Source organism: Octopus sinensis, linkage group LG18, assembly GCF_006345805.1.
Source record: "Octopus sinensis linkage group LG18, ASM634580v1, whole genome shotgun sequence".
Classification (NCBI taxonomy): domain Eukaryota; kingdom Metazoa; phylum Mollusca; class Cephalopoda; order Octopoda; family Octopodidae; genus Octopus; species Octopus sinensis.
This window is the reverse complement of record NC_043014.1, coordinates 16,745,304-16,762,865: the sequence shown is the minus strand read 5'-3', so window position 1 is coordinate 16,762,865 and position 17,562 is coordinate 16,745,304. Positions and strand designations below refer to the sequence as shown.

The window sequence follows — 17,562 nt, the reverse complement described above, 5'->3', positions numbered from 1 at the left end:
CTGATTTCTTATTTACTTTGATATTCTCATATTGCTCTCTCTCTCTCTCTTTCTCTCTCTCTTTATCTCCCTCTCTGTATATATATATAACAATTTTTTTTGCGTTATGAGATAAAAAAAAACCAAGGCTGTGTCGATATTAGAACTTAGCTAGAAGGTCTTATAGCTGTTTCCAGGATATTTATTAATTATATCCCTTCATCGGAGACGGTGTGAGAGGATGATTAAGTCATACTTAGTTTAGATAGGATACAAAACAGAGAGTAAGGTGGAGGAAAGAAAACAGATGCAAGATATGTATGGATATTGAAGTTGTAGATCCAATTTTTTGGCAGAATGGTATATATGTAAGATTCCATGTAGAATAGTGAGGATGTAGAACGCAATATACATATATATATATATATATATATATATATATATGCCTGTATATATATATATATACACACGCACATATATGTATATTGTTTTCTACACCCACACTATTCTACATACATGCTTTTCTATAAACATTATTCCCTGTATACCTAGACCGCTGTCGGTTCGACGACGAGAGTTTCATTGATCCGATCAACGGAACACCATGCTCGTGAAATTAACGTGCAAGTGGCTGAGTACTCCACAGACACGTGTGCCCTTATTCAGCATGAAACAGAACGTAACAAGGGTGGCCATTTGAATTACACGTACTACTACTCATTTTTGCCAGCTGAGTGAACTGGAGCAACGTGGAATTAAGTATCTTGCTCAAGGATGCAACGCTCCGACGTGAATCGATCTCACGACCTTACGTTCTTGAACCAAATACCCTAATCATTAAGTTACGTTTTCTGTATACAGTCTGGTTTGTAAGCATACTGCACTCTGCATGACGATGATGATGACGATGGCGACGACTATGACCACGACCACCACGACGACTATTAAACTTCTACGATTATACTCTTTTTCTACTCTAGGCAAAAGGCCCGAAATTTTTGTACGCAACTGGTTTTTAATTTATCGAACCCGAAAGAATGACAGGTAACGTCAACCTCGGCGGAATTTGAACTCAGAGCGTAGTGGCAGACGAAATACCTATTTCTTTACTACCCACAAGGGGCTACACACAGAGGGGACAAACAAGGACAGACAAAGGGATTAAGTCGATTACATCGACCCCAGTGCGTAACTGGTACTTATTTAATCGACCCCAAAAGGAAAGGCAAAGTCGACCTTGGCGGAATTTGAACTCAGAACGTAGCAGCAGACGAAATACATATTTCTTTACTACCCACAAGGGGCTAAACATAGAGTAATTACCAGTTACGCACTGGGTCGATATAATCGACTTAATCCGTTTGTCTGTCCATGTTTGTCCTCTCTGTCCGTTGTGGGTAGTAAAGAAATAGGTATTTCGTCTGCCGTTACGTTCTGAGTTCAAATTCCGCCGAGGTTGACTTTGCCTTTCATCCTTCCGGGGTCGATTAAATAAGTACCAGTTACATTTTCTGTGACACTGTAGCAAACCGACCATCCAAATACTCATTTTGTACAAATTCTTCCATTTACGAAACCATTTTGTCGTACACTTTACCAGTTCTTCAACTCACGACCCTAAAAACTTTTCTACACAAATCTCTAATTTTGTCCTGATTGACTTGTGCCATTTACTTTTTTCTCAGAGCCCTGAATATACCATATATTCACACATTAAGGTTGTTATACAAATCATCCCCAGCTATTGCTCACAAGCATCCATAAATAAGTGTCGTGTAACATACCTTCGCTAATTGTTTTAGCGAAGCAGAGAGACAAACTCTTAGTCTCCAGTGGTTCTCAACCATTTTTTGCCCTTTGATCCCTATTTTATGCAGACGAACCCACATAAATGTTCAATGCTTAAAAGATCCTATTATATTTTTATTATTAAATATTATTAAGAAATTATATTTAAAAAAAGCTGTTAGAATATTTTGTTATTATTTTATTTGTTTGTTATTTGACTGCAGTCTTGTTAGAGTATAACACATTTATGGCAGATAAATTTTAGCAACAAAATCTTATGTGGACCCCAAGGTTCATATGAGAGCCCTCTCTCCCTGGTGGGAGAGATGGTTGCACCAGTTCATGGATAGTACTCACTTTCAGATGGCTACACTGGAACAACGATATTATTAAGGCGGCGGGATGGCAGAAACGTTTGCACGCCGGGCGAAATGCGTAGCCGTATTTCGTCTGCCGCAACGTTCTGAGTCCAAATTCCGCCGACGTCGACTTTGCCTTTCAACCTTTCGGGGTCGATAAATTAAGTACCAGTTACACAATTAGGTCGATATACTTGACTTAATCCGTTTGTATGTCCTTGTTTGTTCCCTCTGTGTTTAGCCCCTTGTGGGTAATAAAGAAACAGATATTATTAAGCGTCATGCTCAAAGAAACATCGTGCTACCCGCTCATGGATTTGAACCCATGATTTATGCTTGTCAGTCCAACACCAAGCCTTCTCTCAATGTTGTTACGCACAACTACTATTACATTTGACTTATTTTAGTATCTAATAACGTGGAGGTAGGATGTACGTTTGGAAGTGAAAAAAAAAGAGGATTAGACTTTACAAAACTTCTATTGGAAATCGAATGTCAAGAGACTGAAATGGAATGCAGAAATTAGCCGGGTTATTCTGAAGAGAATCGTGTGACGTGAATGAAATGATAATAAACATGGATGGATAAAAGACTCTCGGTACTGAGTCAGACAAGAGTTCAACTCTCACTTTAAGAAACTTGCCAGATGACAGATTGATATAAAACCAGTGTGCACAAGTATAGAGAAAGTCTTATATAGACATACAGTAAAGGGTATATAAAAATACAATAGTAACCGTGTAATAAAGACTGGCTATTTGATGCAAAGGAAAGAGAAGTAAAATTATTTATGGGAAAGAAAGCGATGAGGCGAAAAATTTAAAGTGTGAAAAAAAAAAAAAAATTGGGGTGGTTGATGAAAATAGAGAGAACTTTGTGGAATATAGAAAGCAGAATAATGGTAAAAAAAAAGAGCAAAACCGAAATACAATGAATATCTTTATAACGCTTCCTATTTTCAACCTATATAATTAAATTGTATTAGGTTGTGTGTTACTGAAGAATAAAAAAATGTGGAAAAAACATTCACACATACAACCATATGAACATTATAGACGCGAGTGTATGCATGTGTATGTGTGTGTGTTGTGTATAAAATTATACATTGCTGTAGATTTAGAAAGACATAAAGACATGCATAAATAGTTACATCAATATACATATACATACATACATACATATATATATATATATATATATATACATATATATATATATATATATATATATATATATGTATGTATGTATGTATTGATATGTAAAAAAAGATATATATATATATGCATATACAAATACATAGCTCTATCTCTCTCTCTCTATCTATCTATATATATATATAAAGATAGCTAGATAGATTGATAGATGGTTACATACATACATCCATACATACAATCAGACATACGGATAGATAGATAGATAGATAGATAGATAGATAGATAGATAGATAGATATGGTTAGACGTGGATTTGTGAAGGAGTAAGATTGGGCTGTTTTGTAGCAAAATTGGACTCTTCCACTCGAAATTGCTGATGGTGTGGGAATAGAGGATTTTATTTTTCAGCCAAGAATCGCGTACATATTGTGTCTAGCATTGCAATGTTTTTCAACAAATACAAATATAGGTAAAGACTTTTTCTCCCAATATATTTGAAATGTTCTTGCCAAGCACTCAAACTAAATCAGTCAGCTGTTTATGATAGCTTCTATAATTACAATTTTCTTACGTATTCTATGTTATTGACGTTTATTTTTCGTTGTATTTATTATATTTTCTGAGTCGTTACCATTAGAGTTTCCAGTTTAAAATCTAGCTGGCAATGGCTTCGCTATTCATTCTTTCGATATCAACTGAGTGTACAGAATAACTAACTCAAGTATGAGATTTTTCTGGTCAGAGTTTACATACACACACACACACACACGTACACACATACATACATACATACATACATACATACACACACACACACAATGGCTGCCCCCTCGTTATCGAGTATGGCCATTGCACGAAGCTTAACTGTTATTGGTGCTGTGATCGTGCGTGCGTGCGTGCGTGCATGCATGCATGCATACATACATACATACATACATACATACATACATACATAGTTAATCCAAACAGGAAAACACAAAGAGAAAACACAACGCGAGGACGTGGAAAAAGTATAGTATTATTGGACGTTCAGGAAAGAAGGAGGGTTTAACGTTTTGAGCGGAGCTCTTCGTGAGAAACATAGGAAAAGGAAAGATCCAAAGACAGGAAGACGGAGGAAGAAAAGTATGGCTGAACTTGGAATCTTGAGAAGAGAATGCAAATCTTTATTTCAAATGCTACAAATGATCACGATATCTGGAAGCATAGAAATCTACAAGATCTTCTTAAGATTTAAAAAATGACATTTAAATCTTGATACTTTTCTTCACAACCTTGCTACCAAGATGGAGATCGGTCAAAATTTACACTAAATTAAAAACAGAAAGAGAAAACATACATAAATACATACATATATATATATATATATAATCGCCCTTCTTTGTAAGCCTAGTTACTATTCTATCGGCCACTTTTGCCGAATCACCAAGTGACGGGGATGTAAACACACCAGCATCGGTTGTCAAGTGATGATGAGGGCACAAACACAGACACACGAACATACACACGCACACACAACTGCCATCGTCACCGCTAGGACTACCACGTCACGTGATTTCGGTCTTCCTTGATCATGCCAATGGTCTTATTACTGCTTCAGTCTTTATTAATTATACGTATAATTAATTAGCGACATAGTTTCACTTCAAACTTTATCTGAATTGACTCCGTTTGCCATCTTTTTGCTATTCCCTTAATATGAGGAATATTCAAATAAAGATTATCCAAACGTTGTTTCTATTTTCCATTTGACCATTTGTGTTTTTTTTAATATTAAATCAGGATTATTATACATGGCAGAATGAGCAAAATGCCTTAATCTGTTTACTCAGGTGACCTGGTGATTAGGGCGTTCAGCTTACGGTCATACAGTCGTGGTTTCAATTTCCAGACCGAGTAGTGCGTTGTGTCCTTGAGTAAGGCGCTTCATTTCACATTTCATTCCCATTTTACTCAGCTGTAAATACCGTCCAGTTGGTGGTGTAGCCTCCACGTCTTTCTCATTCACTCTCACTCTCTGTCTGTCTGTCTGTCTAACTGTTTGTCTACGTATGTATGTATCTATCTATCAATCTATTTATCTCCCTCCCTCTCTCTCTCTTACGTTCCGTTATATTCTCGGTTTTCTGGTGAATAAAATGAGTTGGATATCCGAAAAGGTATCTACATCTGCTCGTTAGTACATAAATGCATAAAATAATTCTCCAGAACAGAATACATACTACTAGACCATGCTCGCTTGCAAGTGACGGCTATGGTTTTGGTTACTAGCGATCTGAACCAAATCCCACAAGTATGTAAGGAATAGAATCATACCCTTTGTGGTTTCTAAATAAGACCATTTTGTTCAATGTAATTAGCTATTAGGAATAAAACGTTTTTATGAAATTGGCGACACGTTAAAGGCACCCGGTACACTCTTTGGAGTGGTTGGTGTTAGCAAGGGCATCCAGCCAAGAAACCAAGCCAAAACAGACTGAGCCTGGTGCAGCTCTCCAATCACACCCTCTAACCCATGCCAGCATGGAAAATGGATGCTAAATGATGATGATACCTTTTCTAAAGAACGATTCCTTATTCACTTCATAATAAACGTTTTGGTGCTAATCACCAGATTTAAATCTTACTCATTCCTTTTTTATTATTCTTATCACTTGCATTCATTCTTATATTTTCTCTATAGAATATTTCAGACGATGAAAGTGATGAAGAAAGGCGCATTGCAGTTAATCCTTTAAACCAAAGTATTTTGATGTCTCCAGAAAAGTTTGTATGAATTTTAAACTTTTCAAAGCAATTGAATTTACCATTTTTGATAGTATGTAAGACACCCCAAAGAAATGTTTAAAAAATTAACCCAGGTCCTATATGCAAATTTGGGTCTCCTATAAGCTAATATTACATGCTTTAAGCAGGTGGTGAGATAATAGAATCAGTAGCATGCTGAGTGAAATGCCTATTGGCATTTCGTCTGTCTTTATGTCCTGAGTTAAAATTCCACTGGGGTAGATTTTGCCTTTCATCCTTTTGGGGTTAATAAAATAAGTACCAGTTGAACACTGGGGTCGATGTAATCAACTTAGCCCCTCCCAAAGTTGATGGCATTGTACCAGAATTTGAAATCAATATTACATGATTTGACACTCTAGAAACTTCTTTCCTCAATATGCAGTGTTGAAATTGCAGTGTGTGTGTCTTTTATGCCATCAAATAATGTGTATTTTTCTGCATATATTAAATCATTTTGTCAAAATTATTACAAAATATACTTTTGCTTTAATGGAAACACAGGAAATGTTTGACTTAAATTTCTTTCCTTCATGTTTCTTTGTGATAATTTACAACACAAACGTTTTCAATTAGATAATTTGCCAAATTTTCTATTTGTTAGATTTTAAATTGTTGTCTTGTATTGTTTTCATATCTTAGATGTTACAAATTTAAGAATGTCTTTAAAGATCCTATTAAGTTACAAACATTATAAGTGTCTGTTCATTAAAAATTTTGTCTAGTTAGTTTGGTTATGTAAATATATTGTGCTGTATTAACCCCTAGGGGATGACAGGGCCAGTCTATCGGCTGAAAAGTTGATTGACAAAGACAACAGATCGGCCCAGTTGTCGTCGTCTTCATTTGACTTTTTGGCCAATAGATTGGCCCAGTTGTCTCCTAAGGGTTATAATTTTTTTTGAAAAATGAGTGCATGCTCTGTGTAGGGCTTGTGTTAAGGGCACTGTCTTCTGAGTACTGAAACTTCAAACAAGGCTCTGTTTCCAAAGCGTTAAAGAAATGCATCATTATGCATGGCCTAGCACTAGGGTGTTAGGCTCATAATTATAAGGTCGTGGGTTTGATTCTTGGATTAGGTGGCATATTGTGTTCTTGAGTAAAGCACTTCCTATTGTTCCAGAAATTAGTGCCACTCATGTGCTGGTGCAGCCCTTACTCTCCCTCAAACTGTTACATCATAGTTGTTCTGCTGGGTCAAGTGTGGGAAGACTGAGGTGTCTGTCTTTATATGATTACACATACACTTAAAACCATTAAGCAAAACATGGTAAATTACCCATATTTGCTTGTAAGTGATGGCTCTTTTTATTCCTATTTTATTTTTTTTTGCTTATGATGCGCAGCTGTCAGGATTCCTAATTTTAGCAATTTAATATTTTAATTAGCTTAGCTTAGATCTCTCATGAGTCCATGTTCCAAGCTGGTTTCCTTAGCACATAGGTGATTGACTGAGATTACAACCCATCACTCCCCACAACAACAGGATGCTGTTTGTTGCAGGGATAACTTCCCAGCCTTGCTGGAACTACTTTTTTTTACAAGTGGGTGAATTGGAGCAAATTGAAATTACGTGTTTTGCACAAGAAAACATTGCACTGCCTGGTCCAGGAATCAAAACCTTGATCTTATAATCATGAGTGCAACACCCTAACCACCTGGCTACATGCCTTCACTAATATTTTAATTAAAGAAATGAAAATACTTATGAAATGTTTGTTTTTGAAAACATAATATACTCTAGATTCTTAAATGAATAACTCTAAAGACTAAATTACATTTTTTAATCTTTTTTCTTTTAACTATTACTAGAGTTTCTACTATAACCTCCAGATCAACCACTGTTTCTCAAACTATAGAGGATAAAGAAAACATCAATGTTTGCAGAGTTGATCCTGAAGTGAAAGACTCAGTACCTCAAGCTAAGTATGAGGCAAACAATACTGATAAACAAGCACAAGATATATCATTTCTAGAGAAAGTCAAGGCAGATGTTCCACTATCTTCTGCTGCTGCTACTTCTTCAGAAAAGAGCTTGTTATTTACAAATGATTTTAATTGTCCCGCTTCATTGAGCACTGAACTTTTTCTTTATAATTATGTTCATGCACATACAAAAGATGATGGCAAGATTCAAACACCTGATGAGTCAAAAGAAAATGATTCTTTATCAGACTCTCCTCATTTGGATAAATTTTTGTATCAAGGTAACCATACTGTTTATTTTGATAGGAATGATTCAATGGACTTAACAAAACCTTTGGGAAAATATCTCACAGCATGTAATGAAAGCAAGGATGATATTGTCAGTAGTCCTGATGGTCATATAATTGGATACTACAATCAAAATAATAGCTATGATGAAAAAACTATTTATTTCAATAAAACTCATTATGCAGCTGGTAATATGGACTTGACATGCTGTAACACCATAACAATTGCTGATTTTCCTGAAAGTAAAAGACCAGTTGAGATTATCAATGTGAAGGATGTAGAAAATATTGAGAATTTTTGTGAAAACAAGCAGTTTAATAAAGATGAAAGTTTTTGTAAACCAACTAAAGACCTAAATAACCCATTAAGATTACCAGCAGATAATTATATGCCACCCTCTTCTAATAATTCTATTGTTCAGCTGCCTAGTCTTGCTTCAAAGAATATAATTGACAAAAAAAAAAACATACCATGTGAATTGAATGGAATGTCGTCTGATAATTTCAAATCAAATAGTAATGCAAAAGATGGTCTTGGTTCAGTGAGTGATTGTAGACCAAGTATTACTAATGTAACTGATAGTAAAACAGGAGCAAATGTTTAAAGGATGAAAAAGAACATATTAAGACAGGATCAAAGAGGACCTGTGTTTCTGAATCCTCTGACATACCTTCAAAACAGTCAAATACATATGATATAATTGAACCAGCCATTAACAAACCAACTGAAAAGAAATCTGATTTCAAGAACCATGTTCAGCCAGTGACTACCAGTGAATCAGTTCCTGAGAAGTTAGTTCTTAAAGAAAGTACAGAGTCTTATATGGTAGAATCTTCTAGGTCCTGTCCAAAAAAGACTCTGGTTGATACATCGCAGTCAACTTCAAAAGAATTGACTGTAACTAAATCCACCAAATCATTTCTAAACACACAAGAATTATTTGATTCTACTCAGTTTAATGATGGTAAATTTAGTAAATTAGCTAAAGAACTTAAAACTAGTGCTTCAAATTTGCCAGCAGATAACTGTATTCTACCATCTAATAATTTTGATCGGTCTAATCTTCCCCCAAAGAAAACATGCCATATGAATTAAATGGAATGCAGTCTGTTAGTTTCAGAGCAAATAGTACTGCTAAAGATGATCTTGGTTCAGTGACAGATTTTAAAGCCACTATTTCCAATATTTCTAATACCAGAACAGAAGGAAGTGTTTTAAAGGATCAAAAAGAACATATTAAAACATAATTTTAAGAAATCAAATGACTCTTCTTTCAATACTTCAAATGTATTTTCTCGAAGGCAAACATCTTCTGAAACAATTAGCTCAAAATTAATTGAAACTTCTTTGAACAGTAATTCTGTTACTGTTAATAAGAGCAGTTTGATGGCTGAGAGCAGTATACAACCAGATAAAGTTGTTACAGAGAAGTGTTTGAGAACTGATATCAGTGGTACTCAATATGATACAAATAGTGTATCGGAGAAAACTGGCTTTGATTTTGACTATGCTGGTGAGTTTGATTTTATTATTAAAATATCAATGCTTTAATTAAGGTGAGTTCTGTGAGAAAGTTAGAGACGGATAAATAAGATTAATATTAGAAATGGTTACTGAAGTAGTTAATGTGTTTCCTGGCTGGACATAATCTGAGTCTGACATATTTACCATCATATTTACTAAAGCCCTCCTCTACATCTGTTTTACTCATCCCTTCTCTCTCACACTCACGCAACCTTTAACCACCCCACCCCTTCTAATTCTATTATCTACTGTGTTATTTTACTGTTGTAAATGTGTATAATATTAAGATACAATACCTTTTAGATAATTTTTCTTTATGCTTTAATCGAATGTTAATGTATACTTTTAAAGTCAATGATTTAATATAATATTCCACAAATTACTACATTAATTTTATGATCAGATCTTTTTGGTATGAATTGCTTCCACTTTAATTTCAAAATTTCTACACAGATTTTGTTTTTGATGCCAAGTACTAAAGTCACAACTGCTTTTTAGAGAGAGAAATTAACAATAAACAATTACAAATGTTTAAGTACTTAATTTTTTTAATAATATATTAGTCAGATCCATCCTCTCTCTTGCTGTGGTGATATTATGGAGAGTATCAGTTTTTTTTTGTTTTTGACCTGCAACTACAACAAATCACAAACTGTTATTGTTTTTTGAGAAATGAATAATGATGATGTTACAAAACCTTTAAAGATGGAAATTAATGAAGTTTTGTGATGCTCTACAAACTTATAACCAATCATAAACATTAAACACAAACCTTAAACTCCAAAATGGTTGCTATGTAAACATACAGGAAATATGTTTGGTGGGTGAGATGTTGAGAATAGATAAATCTGATTGGCTAAAATTTCAGTCTTTAAGATTTAAGGTTTTTAACTGTTTCATTATTAATTTCTCAATAAAATGATTAGGATCGTCATAATTGACATGGAAAACTACGTATGTGTATAAGTTTTAATAAAATTGGGAAAAGCAGTTCAAAGAGAAAAGTTTCTTATTTTTTCCTTTCATAGAAATTTTAGTCTCTTCTCTCTGGTATCCTGTGAAGATAGGCTCATTCTCTGTTTCTGCTATTTATTTTGAAAGGTATGTTAACATGTATGGTCCTATACTCTAGAAAGTATATAACTTAATATTTTATATCATTTCATAAACTATATTTTGTATCATTTCAGAGGTGTCTGATATTATGGATGAGAAACCTGATTTTTTGATTGGAAACATTTCTCATGAAGATGTTTTGAATTTATCACTGGAAAATAAACAACCACAACCATATTCACAAGTACCTTCAAGATCTGGCTCCATGATGACTGATAGAAGTATAACAGATATTAGAAACAGCATTTCCACATTGAATAATATCTCAGACTCTACATTATGCAGTCATCTTTTAATGAACATGCACTTTCCCCATTTGGAAAAGCCTTTGTCTTTAGTAAGTATTATTTTCAGGTTTGAACATGCTTTATAATGAAAATGACTTTATCAATATTCAGAACATTTTATGTCAAAATTATTGCCAAGATCAGGAGCCATAACAGGTTATAGTGACAGTTTTTTTACTTACAAGCTGAAAGGTTTGTACTTTGGTCTATATGTTGACCAATATACCTAACTCTTTCTTAGTTTACTAAGCTGTAAAAAGGTATCGTGAGTAGATAGAATGTTTTTGTAATCAGCAGTACCAATGTATACTTAAGAAATATTTTGGCCTACTATGTTGAGATAATCCTTCTAGGCAAAAATTTTTTGCCAGACGCAATGATTACTGTCACCTTTGACTGGGATGAATTCCATTAAACCAAGATATGGTGGGGTTGAAAAATAGTTAACCAAATCATTATGAACTTCAGTTGTAGAGCAAATGCTTGCTCAATCTTGATTTTCAGTATAAATACAGACCGTGAAAGTGTGGTCCATCAATCCAGTTCTCCTGCAGATGCAGAAAATTAGATGTGAACAGTTCTTGTTTCCTCTCTTAATTGAGACTTATGATAAATGTATTCTGTGTTTTATTCTTTTTCTGTTATTGTGTGTGTTTGTGTGTTTGTGTATGTATGTACATTTACATCAGTAGAACCTCAAAGATAAACAAATGTTACCAGAAAGACAAAATTTTCCTCTACTGTTATCTATATTAATTCATGAAATTAATATTTTGGTGTAATCTAAGAGTGTTTGTAGAAAAATGTGTTTTACTTAAACTGCAGCTATAAATACAGTGCATATATCATCTTTGTTATAATGTCCACTTTTTCACTTGCATGAATCAGACAGAATTTGATGAGGCAGATCTTCTAGAGCCTGATGCCCATCCTGTCATTGACCCCACTTGTTTTGGAGCAACATAATATTTCCCTCATGGCCTGATATGTTTTCTCAGAAGACTGGAAACAAGGAGCACCTTTTGTATGACAAAGGTACTTGTTGACAACTACCACATGATGTCAAGACAAAGAGACAAATACACACACACCTTGTTACTTCCTCAAATTACTTGTATTCAGCCTTTTTCATGTGTTAATAATGTACACAAGTTCCTGATTATATACAACTTCATATGAGAATTTACTAAAATCATAATTGAAGATTCCACTTTGAATACAGTGATAAATTGTGAATTTGAAAAGTATATTTTCGCTACATATAGTGAATAAAGCACTTACTAAAATATATAAGTTATTGATTTCTGGGGACATTGTAGATTTATATACAGATGGAAATGCTCTTCCTAACACCCATCATTTCTTTCAAATTTTGGTACAAGGACAACAATTTTAAGGAAGTGTCCAGTCAATTACTTCAATTCCGGTCCTTAACTGCTACTTTATTTTATCAACTCTGAAAAGAGAAAAGGCAAAGTTGATCATGACAGGATTTGAACAGACTGTAAAGAGTTGGAAAAAATGCATCCAAGCATTTTGTCTGGTATGCTAACAATTTAACCAGCTCACTACCTTAAACATCTCTATATAATGAAATAGGCAAGTGTGGTCTCCTGACCATGTTAAAGAGGCTATAACTCTAAGAACTGACTAGAGCTAGGACAATCTATTGAACTCCCACGGACATGGAAAATAGATATGATGATTATAATGATGTGTAAAAATTTCAAATTTAAGAATTTAGGATAATTTTCATCATTTACTTTTTAAAAAAGTTTTAATCAAACCCATGTTTTATTGTAGATGGAAGTTGAAACAATTGAAGATCTTCTGTTTCTGGTTGGTATTGATCGAGTAGGGAATGCCGCATTGGAGTGTCGGCAATCTAATATATATGAAACTTCAGTGGTAAACTACTTTTGTTACTTGTATATTTTCCTACTTTTACTACTGGCTTTGCATATTATTTTACATAACAGCTTAAAATATTTAAACAGTGGAAATTAATGACATCTTTTAATTTCTTGCTGTCATAACCATCATTGTTTTAATGTGCATTTTTCCATGCTTACATGGAAAAGTGAACATTGAATCCATTTAAAAAGTAAGTTTCTTTTGTAAGGATTAAAAAATTTTTTTATGACTTAATCAGAACCCAAAACAAATGTTAAGGACTTCTAAAAGGCATTTGTTTGAGGTGGAGTGGGATGGAAGGAAAAGAAATCCTGGGTTGCTGCAGTAATACATTACACATCAATATATTTGAGTTACCTGCAAATTGGAGGAAATTTTGTTAAAGGTACCAAAGAGACTAGCGTTTTTTAAGGCATTTGATCAGAGCAAAATACCTGCTCCAGCATGTCATGCAAATATGGAAACTTTTTACAACCAGCTTACTCATGGTAGCATTGACAAACATTAAAGATGGAAAAAAAAAACCTGCCCATTTAGGATTGTCACTGGTTCTATGATATAAATTTCCTCTTTTAAAGGGATGTATATTAAATCTTGCATCAAAATATTCCAAATACAAGCTTAATAAGGGCAAAGTTATTTAATAAAAGTGTTAAAAAATTTTATGGACTGTGGCTAATATTGTGTTTTTAAAGAAAATATTTTTACTTTTTCTATAGAATTACTGGATTATTTTTTTGTTTGAACTTTAACAATATTTTTAAAAAGCCATTTAATAAAAATTTTTTTGATGAACATAAACATTTTATTTCTTTTTTAGTTTTTAACATTTTATTTTGGTGATAAGAAAATGCAGCTCTTTCATTTAAACATTTCATCTTAATCTTTCTTATTTAGGTTACTGAGCCTCATACCATTGAAGAAAAAATGGAGTTAGCAATTTTAAATACAAAGTTAAAGAAAAAAAATTACCTTTCGCCATCAGATTTCAGCTGTTCATGACTTTTCAAAGTACACTGATATTCAGGATGAAGTACGCAAGCTAACTCCATTTTTTCTTCAATGGTATGAGGCTCAGTAACCTAAATAAGAAAGATTAAGATGAAATGTTTAAATGAAAGAGCTGCATTTTCTTATCACAAAAATAAAATGTTAAAAACTAAAAAAGAAATAAAATGTTTATGTTCATCAAAAAAATTGATGAAGATAGAATGCTGAAGCTGGCACAACACTATAGTATTGTGCCAGCTTCAGCATTCTATCTTCATCAGAACAATGAAATTGGTCAAATAGACAAATTTGCTATCTTCAATTTGGTTTCTATGCTTATCCTTACTATTTGTCATGAATGTTGGATAATGACTGATAAAGTAGAATCAGGAATGCAACAGAATGAAATGGGATTCCTCTGAAGAATTTCTAGAGTGATGTTATTCAACAGAGTGCATATCTTGGAGATTATGGAGTCTTTCCAGATAGGGCTACTATTTCTCTGCATTAAGTGATCACAATTTTGGCACTATGGGCACGTGATTAAAATGTTGCAGGAAAGAATCCCAAAATGGATTCTTCAAGGCAAACCCAGTAGCAGAAGATCAAAAAGTTGACTAAGAATGAGTTGGTTGGATAACATTCACAGTCCTAGCTGGTTATGCTTGGGAATTCAGCAGGAAATTTATGACAATTGCTTCTAATAGAATCATATGGAGAGGGTGCCCAAGGACTCTACCTTCATGACCTCCCAAAAAACTGGGCAGTAAAAATGGGTGATGGATATTAAATATTGTTTGTTTTTGTCTGTAGTATGAAATCATTTCATGGTTCAGATTTCTGTATGTACTTCTGAGCAAGTGTGTGTATGTGCCTGTGCATGTGTGGCTGCATATTTGTGCTTGAGTGTGAATGTGTCTTTGGACCTAATTGTATATGTGTATATGCATTTGTGTGTGCAAAACAGTGTAATCTTTTAATCAGCAAATACTTCAATATCAAAGTTTAAGAAAGCCTTTCTGACAATGTTTTCCAAAGTAGATTCATAGTCATTTTGATTAACCCTTTAGCATTCAGATTATTCTGTCAACAGCACTTATTTATTCACATTGTTTTGAATTAATCATACATCTTCTTGCAGCTCCGAGATTTTCATGATGTGATTGCTTATTTTTGAAGCATATGTAGGGTAGGTATGAGAGGTTGCATCTGGCTGGTTTGAACATAACACAGAATACTTAGGCTGGATATGGCTAGTTTGATTGCTAAAGGGTTAGGGATGTAATTCTTCATTCATATAGAAAAGCAAACACTTCTTGTAGCAGTGTTTGCGTACTCTTTGTCATTTAAAGTGAAGCATACATGTTTAAATTGAAAAACCAAATATTTCTTCAAAAATATTTACAAAATTTAATGTACAATTCTGTTTAATCTTAGGAATATTTATTATTTTTTAGATTTATGAAACAATTTAAAGATCCAGAGCTTCTCTATGGTTTCAGAAATGTTTTAGAAGAAAGGGAAAAGACAAGTTCAGTACGTTTTGAAGTTTTCAGTATGCATTTTCATTTATCTTCCCAAACGGTATTTATTTATTATTAACCTTTCACACCACTATATTTTTATGTACCCACCCAATGCAAACTGTACATTCAATGGAGTTCATTCCAGCACATTTCTTGTACACTGCATATGCACGCTTCATTGTTCTTTGCACCTCACAACTTGCAATCAACATCCTTATTTTCCTAATATTCATCTTCATACCTTCTACCTGCAGTTTTTTTTTCTTATGATATAATATATTTTATTTTTAATTGCAGAAAGAAGATATAAAGAAGCAACTTTTGGCAGATTTCAAAATGTGTAAGCAAAGAACTGATAAGAAAATGAAGCAGAAAGAAATTGAATACTTTAATGACTTGACTTCAGCCTACACAGTAAGTTGGACATGTTATAAACTCTTATCAAGTTTTGATACATTGAAGTAAATAAAATACCATTATTAAGAATATGCTGTTTTAATGGGATTTGAACATATGGCTGTGAGGTTAACAAGCTTGCTTAGCAACCACTTGGATTTGGGCTCAGCCCTGCTAGGCAGCACCTTGAACAAGTTCTACTTTAACCCCAGACCAACCAATGCTCTGTGAGTGAATTTTGGTAGAGAGAAATTGTGTGTAAGCATGATGTCTACAAGTGTGTGTGTGTGTGTGTGTGTTTCTTTGTGTCTGTGTTTGTTCCTTCTACGTCCTGCTCGACAACTGGTGTTGGCTTGTTTACATCCCTGTAACTCAGCAGTTCCTCTAAAACCCTTGCAGACAGTGCCCTAGCATGGCTGCAGACCAATGACTGAAACAAGTTAAAGGTGAACGGTAAATTTAGTCAGTCGAGTAAGGGCAGTGCCCATGATGTTTACAGAACTTTCCACACTGGTATTTGGAGGAAAGGAAGTTACCCTCATACTAGGTAGATCTTGAATGCTCGCAATGAAGTGTACTCTGCTAAAGGCAACTGAGGCTGGATCATGATAGTAAACATGATTACTATCCAAAAACAGAAACAGTCCCTCTGACTGGCTTTCATACAGTCAACCAAGTTTTACTCATAATTCTTTGGTCATCTCAAGATTATGATAGAAGATGCATACTTAAAGTACCATGCAGTGGGATCAAGCAATTGAAGAAGAATGAACTGAATATAATCTGTTGTATGTGAAATTTTAATTGATGTGAAAGTGCTAGACTGTTAAAGGCACTTAAATACAGGAAGATATGTGATGATAATGAAGTGGGGGAGAATGTACCATGAACTGATGGAAAGACATGTTTGGTAGAATGCAGTAGAGAGTGTCTCATCTTTGACTCATGGTGTGATAACTTTGGATGTATTTGATCTTGTTACATCTCATCAGCTAAGCATTGTATGACTTACTGCAGATTTAAGTTGACTTGAGAAATATTTAGGATTTTTTTACAAAGTGGGCACTAATAGATTTAGTCTTGTGAACCAAAGAATTTTAATTAAAATTAAATCCATAGTGTGAATAATGAATCATTATCTTAATGATTAACTCTAGTTAAGAAAGGATTATTGATTATTTATTCCTTATTTTCTCTTCCCTTAGGATAAATTGAAACTGATGGAAAAAGCCAATTCTCAATTAGTGGACATTACTTCAAAATTGGACCAACAAATAGATAGTTTGGATAATGGTATAAACGTTTATTTTTCAAAAGAATTTTTTTCATTGAAATCCTTCATTAAAAATTACACTATGCTAAATAATATCTTTTTTTCTCTCAAGCCTCATAAAACCAGTTACCTGGGTTTCCATGTGATTGAGATCACAACATTTTCCCTGAATGGGACACTGGTCTGTTGCAGAGTTCAAAGCCAGTAATTTTGAAGAGAAGGTGCAAGTTAATGGCATCAACCTCACTATTTAACT

General features: G+C 33.9%; 2 protein-coding genes across 2 annotated transcripts in view; both read left to right on the top strand.

The window, feature by feature from the left end:
• LOC118767043 (RE1-silencing transcription factor-like) overlaps window positions 1–9,375 on the top strand; it is a 22,317-nt gene extending 12,942 nt beyond the window's left edge. The window contains exons 3-5 of the mRNA XM_036510984.1: window positions 5,973–6,045; window positions 7,879–8,821; window positions 8,962–9,375. Coding sequence (XP_036366877.1) covers window positions 5,973–6,045; window positions 7,879–8,821; window positions 8,962–9,375 — 1,430 coding nt within the window. The remainder of the gene's footprint in view (window positions 1–5,972; window positions 6,046–7,878; window positions 8,822–8,961) is intronic.
• LOC118767042 lies at window positions 5,944–17,562 on the top strand. The gene is made up of 8 exons (XM_036510983.1): window positions 5,944–6,045; window positions 7,879–9,793; window positions 10,995–11,257; window positions 13,011–13,115; window positions 14,019–14,074; window positions 15,569–15,647; window positions 15,935–16,051; window positions 17,239–17,562. Exons 2-8 carry the CDS (start codon window positions 9,667–9,669, stop codon window positions 17,512–17,514), a joined length of 1,023 nt encoding a protein of 340 aa, XP_036366876.1. The 5' UTR covers window positions 5,944–6,045; window positions 7,879–9,666; the 3' UTR covers window positions 17,515–17,562.

Excerpts from the sequence above, each read along its gene's own strand:
- LOC118767042 (XM_036510983.1), top strand. The coding sequence starts at position 9,667 with ATGGCTGAGAGCAGTATACAACCAGATAAAGTTGTTACAGAGAAGTGT. Across the intron at positions 13,116-14,018 it reads ATATATATGAAACTTCAGTG|GTTACTGAGCCTCATACCAT; the intron begins GTAAACTACTTT and ends TTTCTTATTTAG. Across the intron at positions 15,648-15,934 it reads AAAGGGAAAAGACAAGTTCA|AAAGAAGATATAAAGAAGCA; the intron begins GTACGTTTTGAA and ends TTTTAATTGCAG.